The sequence below is a fragment of the Falco cherrug genome, chromosome 3, assembly GCF_023634085.1.
Source record: "Falco cherrug isolate bFalChe1 chromosome 3, bFalChe1.pri, whole genome shotgun sequence".
Lineage (NCBI taxonomy): Eukaryota > Metazoa > Chordata > Aves > Falconiformes > Falconidae > Falco > Falco cherrug.
The window spans coordinates 18,286,578-18,307,100 of NC_073699.1; the positions used below are offsets into that span (position 1 = coordinate 18,286,578).

General features: G+C 38.7%; 2 protein-coding genes across 4 annotated transcripts in view; one reads left to right on the forward strand and one right to left on the reverse strand.

The window, feature by feature from the left end:
- The window catches only part of NSMCE2 (NSE2 (MMS21) homolog, SMC5-SMC6 complex SUMO ligase), a 136,133-nt gene extending 135,193 nt beyond the window's left edge, over positions 1-940 (reverse strand). Inside the window, exons 1-2 of one of the 3 annotated variants that reach the window (XM_055703843.1) lie at positions 805-903; positions 23-272 (exon numbers count right to left, since the gene is read on the reverse strand). The gene's annotated coding sequence lies outside the window, so the exon portion shown is untranslated. Of the gene's footprint in view, positions 1-22; positions 273-804 lie in introns of all 3 variants that reach the window. The other 2 variants (XM_055703841.1, XM_055703844.1) reach the window with 2 other exon arrangements.
- Positions 941-942: 2 nt separating this feature from the next.
- Positions 943-20,523, forward strand: part of WASHC5 (WASH complex subunit 5) — a 28,700-nt gene continuing 9,119 nt past the window's right edge. The window contains exons 1-16 of the mRNA XM_055703840.1: positions 943-1,084; positions 1,994-2,291; positions 4,503-4,648; positions 5,735-5,819; positions 6,084-6,184; positions 7,122-7,314; positions 9,265-9,417; positions 11,951-12,064; positions 13,188-13,359; positions 14,562-14,689; positions 15,559-15,688; positions 16,694-16,806; positions 17,457-17,623; positions 18,255-18,330; positions 19,002-19,112; positions 19,226-19,366. Coding sequence (XP_055559815.1) covers positions 2,106-2,291; positions 4,503-4,648; positions 5,735-5,819; positions 6,084-6,184; positions 7,122-7,314; positions 9,265-9,417; positions 11,951-12,064; positions 13,188-13,359; positions 14,562-14,689; positions 15,559-15,688; positions 16,694-16,806; positions 17,457-17,623; positions 18,255-18,330; positions 19,002-19,112; positions 19,226-19,366 — 2,016 coding nt within the window. The 5' untranslated portion in view covers positions 943-1,084; positions 1,994-2,105. The remainder of the gene's footprint in view (positions 1,085-1,993; positions 2,292-4,502; positions 4,649-5,734; positions 5,820-6,083; positions 6,185-7,121; positions 7,315-9,264; positions 9,418-11,950; positions 12,065-13,187; positions 13,360-14,561; positions 14,690-15,558; positions 15,689-16,693; positions 16,807-17,456; positions 17,624-18,254; positions 18,331-19,001; positions 19,113-19,225; positions 19,367-20,523) is intronic.

Below are 20,523 nucleotides of genomic sequence, written 5' to 3' on the forward strand. Positions count from 1 at the left end.
ATTTAAAAAAAAAAACCAAAACCACCAAAAGATTATTTTTTCTTTAGAAACTGTTTATGATCCCAAGCAAAGATTTCACTCTTGTATTTTCCAACTGAATTCTTCAACTTCATCTAGCAGCTGTCCATTCTGCCTTAAGAGGAAAAGCAACATTCCTCACTGGAACTGGTTTTACAGCAGTGGTTTTAAGGTGCGATTTCTTGTGAGGAAGGTCTCCAATGGGTGCATCAATGAAGGACTTCACATTTTTGCAACTCCCACCCCCCTCACGTCTGGAAAATACAACCAGCAAAATCAGAGTTGAAAAGAAGAGCAAGCGTGACTGCCAAGACAGGGGTTTTTCTTACAATCCAAGTGATCGAGTAGTCCAGGCAGGTTTGCTAACCAGCAAATGCAAATCAGTTTGTATTCTGCCGCTCGTTTTAAAGATTTGAGCAACTGACGCGATTTCTCTATGCTTCAACACCCCAAACTATGAGACAAGTAACTTTTTTCAGTTCCTTTGTAACTTGTAACACAAGACCCACAGGTGACAAGCGCCCACTGAGTGCCAGGATTAGTGCCCACCCTCTAGATACACTCGGTGACCACCTATGACGGGGAGATGCCCCTTCCCTGCTCCAAAGCTTGGGGGCAGAGCCCCCCACGCTGCAAGTGCCGCTCTCCCAGCCCCCCACCTTACCCCCCACCGCGCCCCCGCTCAGCCACGCACGGAGGGCAACGGCCTCGCACCCCTCCCTCCGCTCCCTCGGCCGGGAGAGCGCTGCCCTCACCCCGCCGGCAGGGAAGGGGACAGCCGCTCACCTAGTGCCAGCCACCGCGGCCCGGAGGCGGCCCCACGCCGGCGGCCTCGGCAGCAGGAGCGGGCTGGGCGCGGGGCGGGCGGAACGGCCTCATCAGCCGGCGCCGCGCCACGTGACGCCGCTGTCACGTGACGGGAGGGCTCGGCCTCCCTCCCGGCCTCCCGCCGCCTGCGCCTCGCCTGCCGCCGCGGCTCGCTGCGGCCGCCCGCCCCGCCCGCCGGCGCTTGGCGGGAGCCGACCACCCCCTCGCCGCCCCCACCGCGCTCCGTGGCGGGGCAGAGGTGAGCGCGGCCGAGCGGGGGTGGCGGAGAGGCCGCTGGCCGGGGGGAGCGGGGCGGCGGGCGCCCCGAGGCGGCGCTGGGAGCGGGAGGGAGGGCGGGCGCTGGCGGGGAGCGGGGCGGCAGCGTCCGCACGGCCCGGTGGCTGGCGGGGGTGGGACGCGGTTCAGAGTCCGCTGCGGGTGCCCGCTGGGCCCTGCGGGGGACAGCCTGTCGCCCCGCACCTCGCCTGGCGGCCGGGCCGGGCTCCCGGCCCCGTCAGGGGGCAGCTTTCCTCCTGAATTTACCTCAGTGGTTTGGAAGGGGATTTGGTGAAAAGTCGAGCCAGCTCATAACTTTCCATAAGTGGTTTCTAAACGTCAGAGCTTATTTTTCGCGGTGCTGCCCTCCGAACCTTGCAGGAAACGCGTCCATAAATGCAACTATGACCAGGAAATGCAGCCACAAGCCACAGCACAAAAGCAAACCCTTCAGCAATAAAGAAAGGAACAGAGCTCTATCATTTCCCCTTGCCACAAAGATTTTCCTTGTAGCTAAAACCTGTTACAATCACTTTGTATTTTTAAAGACGCTATTATAAACACATCTTGTAACATGTTTTTGCTTTCTTTGCTGCCATGTCTTTGTATGGGTTCAATTGCTTCCGTATTTGTGATAATTCCATTCTTCAGTAGTTCTGAATTTTTCTGGTGCAAAAGGTCATGCTTTCCTTGCCTGGTCACACAGGTGACCGAGTTAAACCCAGTGTATGTGCTGGAGATTAATTCAGTGCATTTTTTAATTTTACAAAGCTGTACATAATTTAGATTTCATAAACTGAAACATGTGAGAACGTGCTTAAAGACACACATAGGTTACACTATCAAAAATGTGAATATGTAGCACTCAATGTGTGTGGTTTTGTTTTTACAGGTTATTAATGGCACAGCTAGTTTTCTCATCAGAGTTTCTTCTTCAAATAACCTAAAGACTGATGATCAGAATCTGACGGCAGGTCTGCTGCTCTGTCACATCCAGCTCCACAATGGTGGATTTTCTAGCTGAAAACAATCTCTGTGGTCAGGCAATTCTTCGGATTGTCTCCTGTGGAAATGCCATCATTGCAGAACTTTTGAGACTTTCTGAATTTATTCCTGGTGTTTTCAGGCTAAAGGACAAGGCTGATCAACAGAAGTACGGGGATATTATATTTGATTTCAGTTATTTTAAGGTAAATAGTTCTGTTGTTAAACTTCTCCTTAAAGGCTTGCTGTGCTGCATGAGGATGCTTCAGGTTATGAAACAGCCATTCCTGAGTATTGTGCTTATTACTACCATTCGTCAGAATTGACTTCCATGACTTCTTACTTGTTTAGTGTTTACCAGAAATTCACCAAACTAAGCTAGCAATTGAGATACACTTGCATGCTAACGTTCTGCTTCTGGGCTGTCTCGTGTTTTATATGCTACTGATGATCATACTCAGCCTCACCTTACTCATTTCAGTGAGCCTGAGCAGAAACAGTGTAGGGAACATCCTGTGCTTCAACCCCTAGGCAGAAGTATAAACAGTACCTGCGCTGAGGGTATCAGGGCAAGAAGGGGGTGGCAGTTCTAAGTGCGTTCAAGAGCGATCTGGGCTACATCTTTCAAAATGTTTGATGAGTCATCTGGCCTGTGAACTTTGATGGATACTGATTATATAAAACTTGAGTATTGGATTCTGTGGGCCGTTGTTTATTATTATTACTACTACTATAATTTCCTGCAGGAACATTAAATTATACTTTCACCAGCAAGTTCTGAGCCTGTGCAGCTGGTTGTTTTCCATTGGAGCAGTACTGTGGGCAGTATGCCCATCTTCCTTTGGTTATCTGTAGCTTATTCTTTGCAGCCATGAAAACTGCTTTCTGCTTTCCTGTTTGACAGTACTGTCATTGTTCATTCACTGGGCTTGTCATGTGCTGAATAAACAATTAAAGAATAGTGCCCTTATTTCCCTTACAAAATTAAGCTTCTTGCAGTACCTATTTCCCTCTCTCATTCTTTAGCATGATTAAGAAGGAACTACAGAGACTACCTAATCTGACTTTATCTGGATTGTACAATACAAGAAGTGTTAATAGTAAAGCAGGGGACGGGGAGTGGGGGGTGTAGTAAGAGTTGTAAATTTCAAGCAGCAGCTGTGAGCCTTGGACACTGAAAACCCTAAGCACAAATGATTTCCCAGATACATTGAGATCTAAGTGCTTGTTAGAAGTCCTTTTCTACACAGATTACTTGAAAACTTAAAATTTAAAAGCAAGCAAATAGGTATAATTGGTGAGAAATACAATTATCCTTAAAACTGTAAGATTTTGGAATGTTAAGCATCACAGTGTTGCTGCTTTCCAGAGTAATCACCCCAAAACCCATAAAAGACATACTTATAAAGCAGAGATTAGTGAATTTACAGTTATTTTCACTGCGAATGCAGCATTTCTGTATTTATGATTCTTACTGAATGAGAAGAGATTTGAGCTTTTGAAAATTCAGGCTCTTTATGCATTTAAACTTCATAGGCACTTTGGTGATGGATGAAGCAGCCTGCTTTCATCCTTTGTTTTATGTAGGTATTTTGTACAAAGAGAAGCAGAAGAGCATTTTCAAAACCACACAAAACTAGCTTAATATTTTATTTTAACTTTAAGCTATTTTTATCTTAACTAAATCTATTTAAGCCATGATCTCATGCTGTCATAAGTGATCTGTGGAATGACGCTAACAGTGTTTTCAATTAAACATTAACGGCTTTTTCATTTAGATGGTGATGGTAAGACTAAATTATGAGTTATGAGAAATGTTGACAGTGGAAAATGGTTAGAAATGTTTAACTTTGCTTTAAAGGAATTTGAGCTCTTTATCCCAACCTTTTTTCCCTTATGGTTGAGGGAAATGACATAGTTTCTGCATTAATTTGGGGGACTAGTGCTGAGCTAGATCCAGAGTCTAAACAAAACCAGGTCTAATACTTTCAAGTAGTTTAAATGTATGAGAGAGTACTAAGCTTTCTGAGGCCTCAATGTTATGATTTCTGTCTCAGAAATCAATCAGATCAAATGTGTAAAGGAAAAAATTCCAGCAGGGAGACAGCACTACAAAAAGCACACAGTGGCTTCAGGTGCATTGGGGCTTTACTGAAAGCATTAACTAATATTTTCCATTGGTTACATAGGATAAATCATATTTAAAATCATTGCAGATTCTAACAAAGTCTAAAACTCATCTTTAGGTAATGAGTGTTCATCATAAAGTAGACTGGAAAACTACAGATCCTTGTTTTAGTAAGAAATGTTAATTCTGGTGTTGTGCGCATGGTGGGGGTTGTACATGTTCTGTGTCCTACTGATGTCCTAGACATCAAAGTCAAATACTGTCTCTAAAGATGAAATTCTTTTCTTAGGGGCCTGAGACATGTGAAGGCAAACTGGAAGCCAAACCTGAGTTACTGGATTTAGATGAAGAATTTCGTGAAAACAACATTGAAATTTTGACGAGATTTTATCTAGCTTTTCAGAGTGTACACAAATATATTGTAGATTTAAACAGGTATGGTATCTTAAATACATGTGGATTTTCTTAAAGAGTGGGTTACTGTTTAGTCTTAACAATGAGAAGCTTTTTTCTTAGAGGCCCAATACACTTGCTATTGAAGCATATTCATGTGCACTTGGAAACTTGGATTGCTGGAGTGAACACTTTTACGCCTACTGTTGCTTACCAGCTTAGTATGTGACTTGAAAACATTTAACCTCTCAATTTCATTTCCTCAATTGCAAGCTAGAGCCAGTTTTCCTTCTTCATCTTGGAGATTGTCTCAAAGATTATTTTTTTTTAATAAAAGGAGGCTCCATGTTATTAAACAAAGTTTTTTGTGGTCTTGCAAAACAGAATATCAGGTAGGGTTTTTTTTCTTTAACTTTGATGGGCATTGTTTTCCTGAACTTGATTTTTCAGTGGAGTTGCCATATTCTCAAGTTTGCTACTCTTACCTGTAAAAAACAATTAAAAGGTTCATAAAATACTCTTAAGAAAAAGTTCCAGAGAATCTTGAGCATAAGAATTGGTTTTGTTATTGATCTTATATGAACAGATTAATGAAAAAAAATACGTTTAACATTACTTATTAAGAAGCAGTGTTACCGGAAAATACTTTAATAGGAAGAAATTGTCTGTTAATCAAGATAAACACTGTTTCTAGCTCTGCCTTCCAAATTGCAGTAGACATCAATTTATGGTACTTCCAGTAGATGTTTTTGAGGTAATTTGAAAATATGACAGTTTTACTAAATTCTGGAGTGGAAGCCTTCTCGGTACTCTCAGGCTGTTATCCATCCATAAGAAGATTAAGAGCGTGTTAGCTGTAAGTTACAAAGTATCTTCTAGTTGCTTTTGCAAAGGCCATCAAGATATGGAAGAAGGCTTTTGCCAGCTGGTTGGCTTTAGCTAGGATTTCCAGCCTCGGGTTTCATAGTAGAGCATCTCTTCTTTGTCTGAAAAGCTCCATGCTACTTGTACTAGGGAAGTGTTCTAATGTTTCTGTTGACTTTCAGAGAAAATTGACGAATTGAGTTCTGAGGACAGATGATTAGAGAGCAAAATAGTCAGTGACCAACTCTTTGTTATGATTCCTAGATACTTAGATGACCTCAATGAAGGAATTTACATTCAGCAAACGTTAGAAACGGTCCTCCTTAATGAAGATGGAAAACAGCTTCTAGTAAGTATTGAAAAGTTTTGTAACAGAAAATGAACCAACTAGTTTAGTGCCAAACTAGACAAAGATTTAAGTTTACCAAATGCATGGAAATGCTATGACTCGCTTGCAGGAGGACAAAGACCAGGATTCTACAGCCTGGCACGTTTCATATTGTATTGACTATACAGTTGATATTGGATTAGTTTGCCAACACATTTGTCTTTAAATGTTACTACAAAGTTGTGTTTATGTCATTTCCTTCCTTCATTCTTTCTTTCCAAACAGTGTGAAGCACTCTATTTATATGGAGTCATGCTATTGGTCATTGACCAAAAGATTGAAGGAGAAGTCAGAGAAAGAATGTTGGTTTCCTACTACAGATATAGGTAATGTATATTGATATGCAGAAGCACTCAAGGCTGAAAGGATGTAACAGGCAGTTTATTCAGTTAACTAGGTTATTGAATTAAGGTAAAAGACAATATTGACACCTTTTTGATCAACTGACTATATACGGATAGACGCATTTCAGCAGAGCTCTCAATATCAGTAGAACTCCTTGCTTTAGCTGTGTTTGCAGGTCTAGCTGAAAAACTGAAGCAATAGATTTCTCATGCTGTCACAACAGAAATTTGAAGTCCGCTGGCAAGCTTTCAGCTAAAGCTTTAATCGTGCAAAGCCAGCTATGAGACTATCACAGGTTTCCCAATGTGCAAGCAAGGTCCTGAGTATCTAGATGACAAATACGTTGCAAGTTAGACCTCTAGTAGTTACACTGCTTGATTAGTCAAATCAATAGTGAGTTTTCCAGGGTAGGTTAACAGCATCATTGTATGACAGTTGGAGTCTTAAAGGGTATCAGTGCAAATCCTTTCACACATATAAAAAAGGAGGGTATCTGGTTCCTGTGCTGCTTTGGCTATGTTTATGCCTCTCAGTGTATAACGAGAGAGGATTCCTTAACTCTGGAATGCAGAAGTGGATCAACAAAAGGAATTCAGAATGGAGAGGAAAAAAAACAACAACCCAGAACAAAACTCCCCCTCTGAATATAGTCATTTTTTTCTGTTTCTCTTCCTGAGTGAAGTTCATTTTTCTGTTTGTGCTTTGTGTGCTTATCTGGGATTCCAGTATGGACACTTATCCATGTCCTCCTGTAATATGGTGAACATTATATTCATGGAGTAAACAACAAAAAAATCTTCCAGACATTAGTATCTGATCATTTTCCTGGAAGAAAGGCATGGTTACAAGGGCAAGGAGAAGAGGAAATGGTTAGGTCATACAGTTCAATGGTGTGTTTTCCTGTCTTTTGTAAAACAGTGCAGCCCGGTCCTCTGCTGATTCCAATTTAGATGATATCTGTAAATTGCTTCGAAGCACTGGATACTCGAGCCAACCTGGAGCTAAAAGACCTCCAAACTACCCTGAGAGTTACTTCAGCAGGGTACCCATAAGTGAAACATTCATTAGCATGGTTATTGGCCGTTTACGGTCTGATGACATTTATAACCAGGTAAGTTACTGTGAGATAAAAGGGGGACCTAAATGTGAATGTGAAATGGTTTCACAGCTTAGTTATTCAACCATGCAGTCCAGAAAAAAATAAATCACAAAATCAGAGGTTGGAAAGGACTTCTTGAGACACCTACCCACAGCCCAACCCTCTGGCTCAGGCAGAGGCAGCTGGAGCAGGTTGCCCAGGACTGAGTCCAGCTGAGTTTTGAGTATCTCCAGAGGTGCAGACTGCAGAACCTCTCTGGGCAACCTGCTCCAGTGTTTGGCCAACCTTGCATTAAAAAAAAAAAATGTTTGATGTCTTTAAATCATTAATGATTGGCCACTTGTAATAACTTAATTTCTTCGGAGTTTCCCATTCTTTTAGTTACAGCGAAGAGTTTTATCATCGCTTGGTAGACAATGTGTTTGAAAAGGAACACTAATATCACAGCTATTAACTATGAGAATTGTGTTAATAAAGGAAAAGAAAAATGGAAGCAAAGTATGAGTTATGGCTACTATATTTACAGTCTCTTCTAATATGACTGCTTTGAGAGATCTTTAACAAAGCATTTGCTTTTGAGCAGGTTTCCATCTTTAGCATGGACAAGCAATCATTTCTGTAATTACTGGCGCTCTTTCAGTAAGTCCTGGCTAACTGAAACAATTTATAGATGCAGGAAACCAGAATTCCACATTTAATGAATGATAATATGAAATAAAGGCTTAAATTCTTTAGGCAGGAGTAGTACTTTAAAGACTAGGGACCTTACAAAAAACACTTTCATATTATGGACAGACATAATGACTTTCAAGAGGGAAAATAAGCCTTCTCAGGTACTTTACTGTAGGAATTTTTTTAAGCTGTGTAAAATTCTAGACACTGACAAAAGATAACTTAGTAAGTTATGAAGGGAACCCATTTTATGACATAATTTGTCTCTCATAGGAAATGGAAGTGTTTGTGAGACTGCTCTTGTGAAATACTTAATCTAGAAATCTTACTAAAATCAGCTGATACTTTGTATCAAAATTACTTGTCCTCTTTTATACATTGGTTTATTGCCTTTGCATTAAAATAATATTGCAAATTTAGTCTCTATTTTGTAGTAATCATTTGATAATGAAAAGCATTAATGTTTCTATACAAAGCATGTTTGTAACCAATGTACTTTCTCCAAATGTAGTACGAAAAGTAGGGTAGAAATTTTTAGCTCAACCCAAACTGAATACAGCTTGTTTTACTAAATCATGTCATATCTGAGGTGTTATCTCCTTTGATAATTGCAGCTTATTCGTCATGGTAGCGGGCAGAAACCTGAATTTTCATACTAGTCTGAAAATTTAACCTAATAAAATAACCAATCAAAATTAAAGAAAAATAGGATGTTACTAAATAAAAAGAGAACTGTTTTCCTTTAGCAATGTTGAGATTGTATGATACCAATGTATGATTTTGATGCCAGTGTTTTTGTTAGTATGGAGGTCTTTTAATACATTATCATGTATTTTTAAAATGAAAATTCAGTTGATAATTTAAATTTTTTTTATCTTTCTGGTACATGGAATTGGTGAATAATTATCTGCATCCTAATTCCCTTTTACTTTGATTAAATTAATCCTTGTTTCTATCGGAGATGAACTAAACATACCTAGTCCTTATAAAATACTTATTTAGCTCTTCTCCTTTGAGCTCATCTGAAGCTCTTTGGTTCATTCTTCCTTTGACTATTTACAGCAGAGTAAAATCTTACTATAGCCTGTTAAAGTTTTAGCAGACATCTACATGGTCAACTTTATATTCCAGGAAGTGTGTCTGGTAAATATGCTGCATGTGTAAGCATGTCCAGCTTATCTAAATATACTCCTTGCCTCCTGGTTTCTATATTCTGTACTTTCTGTAATATTTTCAGGTGGGTTATGTTGCATTATATTATGTTCAGTTTTGGTTTTTCCCTTTTTCTAGGTTTCAGCATATCCATTACCAGAACACCGCAGCACTGCCCTGGCTACTCAGGCTGCTATGCTCTATGTGATACTGTATTTTGACCCTTCTATTCTTCACACTCAGCAAGCAAAAATGAGAGAGATAGTGGATAAATACTTTCCAGACAATTGGGTAAAAATTAATTCTGTTTTAAAACTGTTCCCTGGATTTAATGTTACAGGAACAATTTAGCTTATTTTTACAGTATGCATTATGTCTTAAAACTAGAATAGATTCTTCTCTGTGGAAATTTTTATTTGTTCAGAGTGAAGCAAACCTTCTGGATAAGCATGGAAGACTATCCTTTGAAAGTATCAATTATCATCTTAAATGTTTAAATCAACTACACTCTAATACCGTCATGGTAAAGTGACTCATAGGAGAATGTAGGCTGGAAGGTATTACAGGCATCTTCTAGTCCAGCCTTCTCCTCAAAGCAGGGCCAACTTCAAAGTTCAATCAGGCTGCTCAGGCCTTGTCCAGTTACTTTTTAAAGTATTTAAAATGAAGAATCTACAGTCTCTGTGGACACCGGTGTCTGTGCTTAATCATTCTGATGGTGAAGAATTTCTTTCTTCTATACAACCAGAATTTTCCTTGTAGCTTGTGACTGTTGCCTCTTGTCTTTTCCCTGTGCACCTCTGAGATGGGTTGGCTCTGTCTTATTCATAACTTCCTTTTAGGTAGCAGAAGACCACAGTCAGATCCCTTAGTCATCTTTCTTCCAGCTTAAGTAAACCCAGCTGTCAGAGCCTCTGCTTCCATAGTGAGTCCCCATAAGTGTCTTAGTGACTATTAGATTCATTCCAGTTTGTCTGTGTCTGTCTCCTACTGAGAAGCCTAAATCTGGACACATTACTCATAAGACCTCATGAGGGCTGACTAGATGGAAGTAATCACTTTCCTCAGTCTGCTGGTGACAATCTGGCTGGCATAGCCCACTGGATGGTTACTCTTTGTTGTTATAAGGCTGCATGTCTGGTTCCTGTTCAGTTTGTCCACTGGGACACTTAGGTCCCTTTCTGGAGAATTGTTACACAGGCAGTGAGATTGTGCTATTCCAAGGGTTTGGTTTTGTTCCGCATAAAGGACTTGTATTTATCATTCTTGAACTTCATGTGATTTCTGCTGGTGAATTCTAACAGCTGGTCGGGAATGCTCTGGATGACAGTCTTGCTCTCCAGCAAATCCTCCCCCGTTGTTTGGAAACTTGTTTAAGGATTCATTCTATGCCATTGTCCAAGTAACTTAGAAGCAAAACCTATCACTGTGCAATTCTACAGACCTTTTCAGATGCAGTGATCAAAATGGAATTACTACATGTCTCAGTACTGAGATTTAGGATTTCCTTCCAGAAGTCGTAGTATTCAAAAAAAATGCTACAGAAATAGGCTGTCATGTAACAATACAGTTCCCAGCTAGGCTATACCAAAGGGAAACAAACTTAACAAAGAAACTATAAATTAATTCATGTATCTCTCTTGGTTTCAAATTGTATTCTTCTGTACCATAAGTGGAACAGTGAAGAAGGGAGGGAAGAGACTGTAACAGCTGGCTATTTTAATAGATACTAGAACCCTTCAGTTTCTGAAAAACTGCAAGCTTATTTTAGAAATGAGAACTTGGCATTGTGATTTTTTTTTTATTATTTATGCTAGCATTTTTATTCATTTGACTTTGTAGTACAAACTGATATTTTAAGACAATACCTGTCGTCTTGTGATCAGGTATGGATGAGTTAGCTGCATTATACAGAATACTTGACCCTTAGGCTGGTTTCAAATGATTGTTAGCAGTTGAAGCATAGCCTTTGAGGAACTGACATAATGAGCTTCACTTCAACAATATGAGGGGGATCCTAATATCAGCAGACCGGTGTCCCATTCGCCTTTACTGGCTTCCTTTTTGAGACTGTCAGAAGAGCTCAAAGGCTGACAGTGTTCTTTTAGATGTGATCACTCCTCGATGGAGGAATATTGGGTTAATAGTGATGAAGCTCATAATACCACAGCTCTGTATATCCTTCAACTGTCAGTAACCCAAGGCTTCCATTTTTAATAAAGTGTCTTTAAAACACCAGTAAGTCAACCGCAATTCTGTATTTTTAATCACACTTAAACTTGGCTAAGAGTCTGAAGTCAGTTTCTCTTTGGTCCTTAAAAATCGCAGCTTGGAATCATAATTTTCTTCTGTGTTCACCACAGAAGATGGATGACATTTTAGTTTGGTCCTTTGGGCATTCTTGGGAGTAGGATTTATTAAAATAATTTCCTCCTTCCCCCGCCCCGCCTCCCCCAGTCATTTCCCAAGTTGCTTTTTTGTCCATGTTCTGCATAGCATCATGGAAATGAAAAAGAAGTCTTGCGTTCATGAGGAAAAAAAATAGAGGCCAAGGACATAGTGACTGAAAGAACTGTCAGCTGGTTTTCAGAACTAAGCCTCTGATTAACTGTGTGGCTTTTATTTCAAAGTCGTCTTACACCTTGATTTCCAAAGATGGTGGAGTAAGAAGTACAGCTACAAAAAAAGTTTTGTTACCTCATATTTATACCCTATATATCTCATCTACATAGAAAGCATATCACTTTGTACTCCTATTGCTAAGTATGTCTTTTTCTTAAGAGAAATATAAATGCAACTTCTTGTTTTCTGTTTCCAATCCTAGGTTATTAGCATTTACATGGGTATCACTGTAAATCTAGCAGAAGCATGGGAACCCTACAAAGCTGCTAAAACTGCCCTGAACTACACACTGGATCTTTCAAATGTCAAAGAGCAGGTACATAAGCCAGAGTTAAGTATTTTTAGCAAGATTCAGCTGTGTGGGCATCTCAAGTGTATTCTATGACATCAGTAATACAAGGGTCTGTTTTCTCCTGCATACAATTATTTGCATTCTATTCAAGTACAATACTTTTGAGTACATAACTTTGTACACAACTTTGAGTTAATGATACTTCCAAGTTTCAGAATCTGGTTTTCGCAGCACTGCTTGTTTCACTTCCTCTTATGGTGTTTGTTTCCCCTAAAGGTTTCAGAGTTGTGACTTTACTGGGTAAATGCTAGCACTCTTCATCATGTTGTGCGGTACTGGCATGTCTTAGGCTGACTGTAGTGTTTGTCTTTCATAGATAACAATTTTAGAAGTTACACGTTTATGCCGACAGTGTGGCACTCAGTTTTAAATGAAGCCTCCCAAATTATATAAACAATAATCTGGAAACAGTATCTGATTTAAAAGACTGATACCAGAATGTTGTATGAGGCAATGCAGTTAGTTCATTTTATGTGAAATAATTTTTTTCCATGCCTGAAAAACAGTGAGTAATATCAGGTTGTTGATTGTTTGCCCAATCAACAAATCCGTTGACTGATGATCTCTGAATGCCTCCTTAGAATCTGACCCTTGTGCTCAGGAAAGGACACACAGAAGGGTCTGATTAGGAGACCTGTACTATGTATTGTCTAGTAAACTTGGGGAATATGAGCAGAAATCTTTTCCTTAGTCTTTAGGGAAGAAGTTTGCTAGGTAGAACTGACATCTGATTCATAAGAAGTATTTCCATTCTGGAATAGATTTCTGTTGTTCTCTCTCATTAGGCAATAACATATTAGTACTATTTTAAAGAATAATTTCTAGAGAGTACATAGGTGAATATAGGAAGTTTACAAGTCTGCATTTTTGGAATTGTTTTAAAATTTAAAAACATTTTAAAATTTAGCCTTCATCCTTTGTCATGCAGTTGTAGTGTATGATATTGCCTAATAATAATAATGATAATTTTTATAGCACTTCTTTGATCTGTGTGCCCTTTAAGTTCTCAGGAAGCCACAGTCACATTGTAATGATGTATTCCATTTGAGGCAAGGATTATATTGATGCGAGCTTTGTATATTCTAAGGCAAGCAGGTATGCTGCAGTCACTGAGCGAGTGCACACTCAGGTGCAGCAGTTTCTCAAAGAGGGCTGTCTAAGGGAAGAGTTGGTGCTGGACAATATTCCCAAGCTGCTGAACTGCCTACGAGACTGCAATGTAGCAATCCGCTGGCTGATGCTTCATACTGCTGACACAGGTAAGATTTCATGCTAGATTTCTTTTACAGAGTGTCAATCCTGCTGTACTGGTGCTTCATGTTAGGACCCAAGGGAAGTTCACTGTGGGCTGCTGTTGAAGTCAGCAGAGTTTCATCTCCTGTTTTCAATAGATTGTTGAGCTGTCACTTTGCTAACAGTCTCCTGAAGTCTTTGGCTGAAACAGCACATGTGCTTTTCCTTAACTTTCACAAGCTAGACACAGGTATAAAAAATAGTAGGAGAAGTCATGATCCTGTTGAATAATGCTCTGCAGAAAAAGTCTGGGTACTTTACATTTTTCTGCCTTAGCACTTAAAGTATCATTCTGAAAGTTTTACTGTTGCTGCACTCTCCAAACTATCAGCTGCAACAAGGTCTTTTACCATCACATACCAACATACTCTTCATGCCAGTCCCTCTGCTGCCTTCTCCTTGTCTCTCCTCATCCAGAGCGCAAGCTCACTCGCTTGCTCTCTCTCTCTCTCTCTCTCTGCTTCTTCCTCCTCTCTCTTCCTCAGCTGCCCAGCCACTTAACAGAACCAGCCACACCTGCACCTTGTCTACATGAGCCAACCCGCCAACCCACCGCCCCTGAAGCCAGCCCACAGCTGTGTTATCAATGTTAATTAACCCAGCTTCATTCCTCTACATTTTACCTAGTGCCAAAAGGAAAGCAGTAGCCAACTTCTTAATATCTTAGTAATCAACAATTTAAGCCCAAGTGTTTTGTTCTCTTGAACTGAAATTTAACCAGCACTGTTGAATGATGTCTCTGACATGAGTTTGGGTCTGTAAATTTACCTATTTAGACATTCTCTTAGGTTGAATGCTTGTTCTGCCTTTGAGGCTTCTTGATAGTGAGAAAGCTTCTGTTACACCTCCATGCATTTTCTGTAATGGTTTTACAAACTTCAGTCTTTGGGCTTCTCAGTCATGTGAACTAAATTCACATTTAGTTTGCAGAAGCTCACAAAAGAGTTTGAAGAAGGCTGAAGCACCACAGAAGCCTTAATTTTTATATTGCGAGGAAGGGTTTTAGAAGGGTTTGGAGACCCATATAAATGGAGAGCAAGGGGGGACTTATCAGAGCAAAATGTTTTTGCTTTCAAGCTATTAAAAAAAAGAAAAAGTCTATTTAAAAGGATTGAAAAGCTTGGTCAAATTCTGTAACAGTGGAGAAATGTTGTCTTTCCATTTTCAGCTTGTGATCCAAATAACAAACGTCTCCGCCAGATAAAGGATCAAATTCTAGCAGACTCAAGGTACAAACCCAGGATCCTTTTCCAGCTCCTTCTGGATACAGCTCAATTTGAATTCATTTTGAAAGAGGTAATATGCTGCTGCTTTCTTCAGTGTTTTCCCCTGAATGGCAGAACAGAGCTGAAGACTTTAGTAGTAGTATGTTTACCACACAGTCCACTTAAATCAAAATAATCATTCTTTATGTGTTATTTATGAGTTTTCTGTCAAAGATTACAAAATACTGTTGCTTGGAGGTGACTTTTGCAGCCTTCTCGATAATTGGCCTTTTAAAATTTAATTTAATTCTTAACACAATGTGTTTATATTTACTCAGAATTTTGCATGAACATCCTGGTAACAAGCATAATAAAATCTGTTGAGGAAGCTGTGTAACTTTTTAGCCTGCCATACTTCTCTTTTTCAGGCTTTCTTTTAAACAGAGACAAAAGCCTATGTATCTTGAGTATAAGCTCCTAAGAAAACTCTTATACCTATGTGCGTTCTGCCGTTTCTAAAAGATTGCCCATTAAAGCTCTGGTACTAACCTAGTAGAATATTTCTAATTATGCTTAACTTCACGTACATGCTTTTTTTAAATTGGGTTTCTTTGTATAGGCTGAGATGACTGTGTGAAGTATAAGTCAACATTAGCCCAGGGTCTTCTAGCAACTATAAGCTAAAAAAGTTACTGGATATTTTTATAAGTGACTAAAAATCAACAGTATCTGCATCATACTGGTTTTTTTAAAATTCAGTTAATTTCTATCACTGTATGTCTATCACACTGGCGCTGTATTTCTTAATGTTTTTAATTTTGTATTTAATATTTTGGCAAGATCTTGAAGTTATATAGCAATCGCTGTAAGTCAGTTCCATCTGCTTTCAGTATTTTATTTAATCCATTGTAGTATGTCTTCTTGCCAGTTTTGTAAACCAAATGCTTCGTTTTTCAATAGATGTTCAAGCAGATGCTGTCAGAAAAACAAACAAAATGGGAAAACTATAAAAAAGAAGGATCTGAAAGGATGACTGAGCTTGCTGATGTCTTCTCAGGAGTTAAACCTCTTACTAGAGTGGAGAAAAATGGTAATTATTAAAAACTGATCTGCGGGGAAAAAAGTAATTTTGCTTTTTATTTCTAAGCTAATACCAAAAGAAAATACATTAGGCTAATACTGGTAATAATAAAAATTTTCATGTCCCTCAGCTGCCACAGAGGTCTCTTACATGCTGTCCTGTTTACAAATGTTGCATATATTCCATATGTAAGCCATATTTAGACAACCATATTTTAAAAAATATTTTTTATCACTTTATTTAGATATGCCAGCTAAGACTATGAAATGTCCATTCGCTTTTCTATGTACAACGCAGTTCACATCACTGTGTTTTATGTACACAGGAGTGCAAAGATCATGCCCATTAAATATGGGGATGGTTTAACCTCCCCTCATTCTTTCCCAAGTTGTAGTCTGGATTTCTGTTGTATCAGCATTTTTTCAAAACTTCTTTTACTACTTGTCTGCACTGAGGGGTATTCTCCCCCTTGAACTGGTGTAAGAATAAGAGTTGTAAATCACTCTCAGGAATACTGCAAAAACTGTCAATGTAAGGGCAGTGTTTGTGATCAATCCAAAGCAACAAAATTTAGAATACAGGAAATTTTCTCGCTCGCTTCCATTTAAAAGCAGAATTACCTTACTGAAGTATTTCCTTTTATCTTTTAGATGTCAACAAACTTGTAGCTAAAACATAGAAATTGCAACTGAGAAGGCAATTAACATCATAAACCAGTTCATAAAACACAAATTTATGATTTGAAGGGCTTTATCATCTTAGTATAGATTTTATAATGCCCATTTGTGCTGTTAGTTGGGGTTTTTTAATATTGTATGTGAAACTTACCTGAGCATTTGCCACTTCTCAGGTCTACATGTTGGAAGACTAGAAATGTAAGAGAAAAATGAAAATTTTTTAAATCATCTCCTATGTGTATAGCTTGTTTGTTTGTTTTGACTAGCAAGTTCCCTGTGTTTTTGTTGCTTATGATACATGCAAAGATTTGACTAAATTTTTCATGTTCTTACACAGAAAATCTTCAGGCTTGGTTCAGAGAAATCTCCAAGCAAATAATGTCTCTAAACTACGATGATTCCACTGCAGCTGGCAGAAAAACTGTGCAGCTAATACAGGCATTGGAGGAGGTATGGCAAAGAAATTTTGAGATAAATGAGCTCATCCTTTTGAAATATATCATTTAATACACATGCACTGACTTCCAATAGATGAGTTACAAAGCAGATCTGCATTTTAACACTTGTTGTAAGTCTTTAGATCTTTGCAGTTTTACATATAAGCATGACTTGCTTATAGACATCATGATTGTGAAATAAGGGATAGAGCATGAAAAACCATGCCACCTGAAGCTGAGGGTTAGTAGGATGTTTCAAAGAAATTAATTCAGTATTAAACATTAGTTGGTAAATCACTCATTTTATTAGACATTCTGAAAATAAATTCATTTGAAGCTGGAGAGAGCAATTTGAAAGGTAAAATAAAAATAACCATGTTTGTTTTGTACGTATTTCTTCTACTCCCAGGGTATGAAAGAGAATTCAGTGTGGTGTGGTGTTTCACAGTACACCTCCTCAAGTAACTTTGTGAAATTTATTATTTAACACACTCTGAAATAGGCCAGGATTTGTTAACTGTCTTACTGTAGTAGCATCCTGAAGAAATGTGTCAGTTTACTGATTCTATTTGTATTGCTGTCCTTAAAGATGAACAGAAAAAAAAAAAAAATGGGGGTGTTGTTTCATGGGGTTGGTTTGGTTTTTTTGTTTCTTAAATACAGGTCCAAGAGTTTCACCAGCTGGAAACTAACCTGCAAGTTTGCCAGTTTTTGGCTGACACCCGCAAATTCCTCCATCAGATGATCCGAACTATCAACATCAAAGAAGAGGTCTTGATCTCCATGCAGATAGTTGGTGATCTTTCTTATGCTTGGCAATTAATTGACAGGTATCTTAGCAGGAACTTCTTCCAAGTCAGTTGTTATTTTCAAAACTTGTGGGAAATAGCATGCATAAATATTATTAATGCTATAAACTTTCCAATTTAAAAAGAGTTTTGAGGCCTTGTTCTGTAAGTTGTTGACTGTATTTAACTCTCATCAACTTGAATAAGAATTAACAGCCATCCTTGTCATGTTGGTAGCTGCAGGTTAAGTGATACTGTAACTTTTTACTGTCTATCCTGTTCTACCTGTAACAATTTTAAGCTTTTATGTCAAGCCTTTAGTCTAGTTAAGTGTTCTTCAAAGTACTGGAGTTCCTATTTCAGCCAAAAACAAACAAGGAAAGACAAACGTTAGAGAACTCCTCTTCTGATGAGTGTTTTTTCTGAGCTGCTACTTCACTACTTTGGCTGTTAATGCTCCCCGATGCCCTCTTTTGCCTTGCCTACCCCTTTATCATACAGATTTTTTCTAATCAATATGCATTCAGACCAGAATCCTCCTTCAGTGAAGTTCTCTAGTGATCTCCTGTGTCATTTCTAGATTACACTGGTGCTGATGACATATGATTTAACAGTTGAAAGTAAAGAGTTTCAGGGGAAGAAGCTAATTTTTTTTGTTTGTCTCCTACCCCAGCTTTACATCTATTATGCAGGAAAGCATAAGAGTCAGTCCATCTATGGTAACAAAACTCAGAGCCACTTTCTTAAAGGTAAGTATAAACAACAGTGGATGTACTTGAACACTGCAGGTCAACCAAAGCGTTTGTTAAATAGGCTTAACAGGTCAAAGGCTGTGAAGTCACCAGAGTCAAAACTTTACCAAAATTTTAGCTTTAAAGAATATAAAACCAAATTATGCATGTTTTTTTAATGCAACCAGTTATATTGCTGCTGTTAGGCAAGTAAGTCTCATAACCCAGCCTCTACTCATTACAGTTATTTGCTGAAGACATTGGTGCATAGATGGGGTCCTCTGCACGTGTATCAGAGGAGACTGAAGGAATTACAAAAGTTATGTTGGCTATGCCCTTTGTGTGTCACGATGAAGATCTGGCATCAGATGAAAATACTTTCCATAGAAGTAAGAATAGGAAATAGTATGAGGGAGAATGTAGAATTACAACGGAAAAATATCTCGTGCAACTGTTAAGATTTAAAAAAAAATTAGTAAGGGGAATGTAGCCTTATAGACTGTTGGACTTTTTGGTCTTTTAACAATTTTTTTTTTTCTATTGGCAAACCTGATGTTCTAATACCGGTCTTCAGGGAAGAATCTAGTGCTTTGAGTTGTATGGTCAAGAGTCTGAGCAAGAGAATTCAAGCACGTAATTTGTAATAGAAAAACAGACATCTGAAGTTAAAATATTAATTTTATTTCCAGCTTGCTTCTGCTCTTGACTTGCCACTTCTCCGCATCAATCAAGCAAACAGTCCTGATCTTCTCAGTGTATCACAGTATTATTCTGGCGAGTTGGTTTCCTATGTAAGAAAGGTAGGCATTTGAAGAGGCGTAATTGTCTTGTTCTCTTACGATTTTTTCTGAAGAATTATTTCATTTTAATGAGAATATGCTGACTGCATTTCTTTATTCTCTCATTTACAAAGGTTCTACAGATAATTCCAGAAAGCATGTTTACATCTCTCTTAAAAATTATAAAGCTTCAGACTCATGATATTATTGAAGTGCCTACTCGCCTTGATAAGGACAAGCTACGGGATTATGCTCAGCTTGGACCACGATACGAGGTGCAGTTAAAACAGGGTATTCTGAAAACCCATACCTTATAGGTGGCCAACTTCAACCTGAGTTTAAATCGGTACAGTTCCACGGAGTTATACTTTAACAGTGAAGTAAGAATTGAGTAAGAATTGAAATTGACTAGTGTTATTGTGAGTATACCTTAGCTTTCCTGAGGACAGATGAATAACTTTCACTCTCCTATTTGTAAAAGTGTAAACTTTTGATCTCATTAAAAAAAAAAAAAAAGGGAGAGAGAAAAACTAAATATGTTTATAAATGAACATTAAGATTTTGGGGTTTTTTTTTTTGAGGCGGGGGAACCCTAAAAACCCAAGTCTGAAATGAAGCCCTCCACATTTGAAATGTTTGTTCCAAGAGAAATTTGAAGACTGAATAAGCCATCAGGGTAAGCTTTTTGCTGCCCTCGAATGTGAAGACAGGATGGAGAGACACTGATTTGATTAGATGAAGCTGCTATTGCTCATTGGCTTTCTGTCTAGGGGTTTTTTCCTGCACTGTTATCAATCTGGAAGAGTGAGCAAACATTAAACTTACTTGGTTTTGTTTTTAGTAGAGGAAGATGAGGAACAAAAACGTAACCAGACCAGTCACTCTTTCCCTCAGACAGCATATCTCCAATCATCAGTTAAGATGCCAGCTTTTTCCAGCAGGTTTAGACTCCCCCATTAAACTTGATGGAGTCAGTTTATTTTGTGTGGAGTAAGAAACAGATACGGAGGCAGCATTCAGTAATATTCCTTTTATTTGGGGGAGGTAAAAGGGAAACATCTTACACAAAAGTTTTTCATGTTTGATTTGCGTACAATTGTAAGTCTAAACTGTTGTCTCAAATGTGTATCATAAATGTCTTGAAGGCAAAAGACTGGCTTGTCTGAATTCTGAGCATAAGGATACTCAACTAATAATTTAAAACTTAAGAGAATGTGCTAGTGTATTAAACCAGTGGAAATACTGAAGTGGACTCGTTGACAGCAGGCTTTATTATGGAATAACTACTTCAGGCTATGTTCCTAGCCTGCTCAAAGGTATCAGCTTAGTTTTGTCCATGATGTTTTGTACACGCATGATACAGCTGGCTAGGTCTTTCCTCCAATAATCTCTGTGAAGGCTCTGACACGTACCTGTTCTTTCCTCCTGGTAA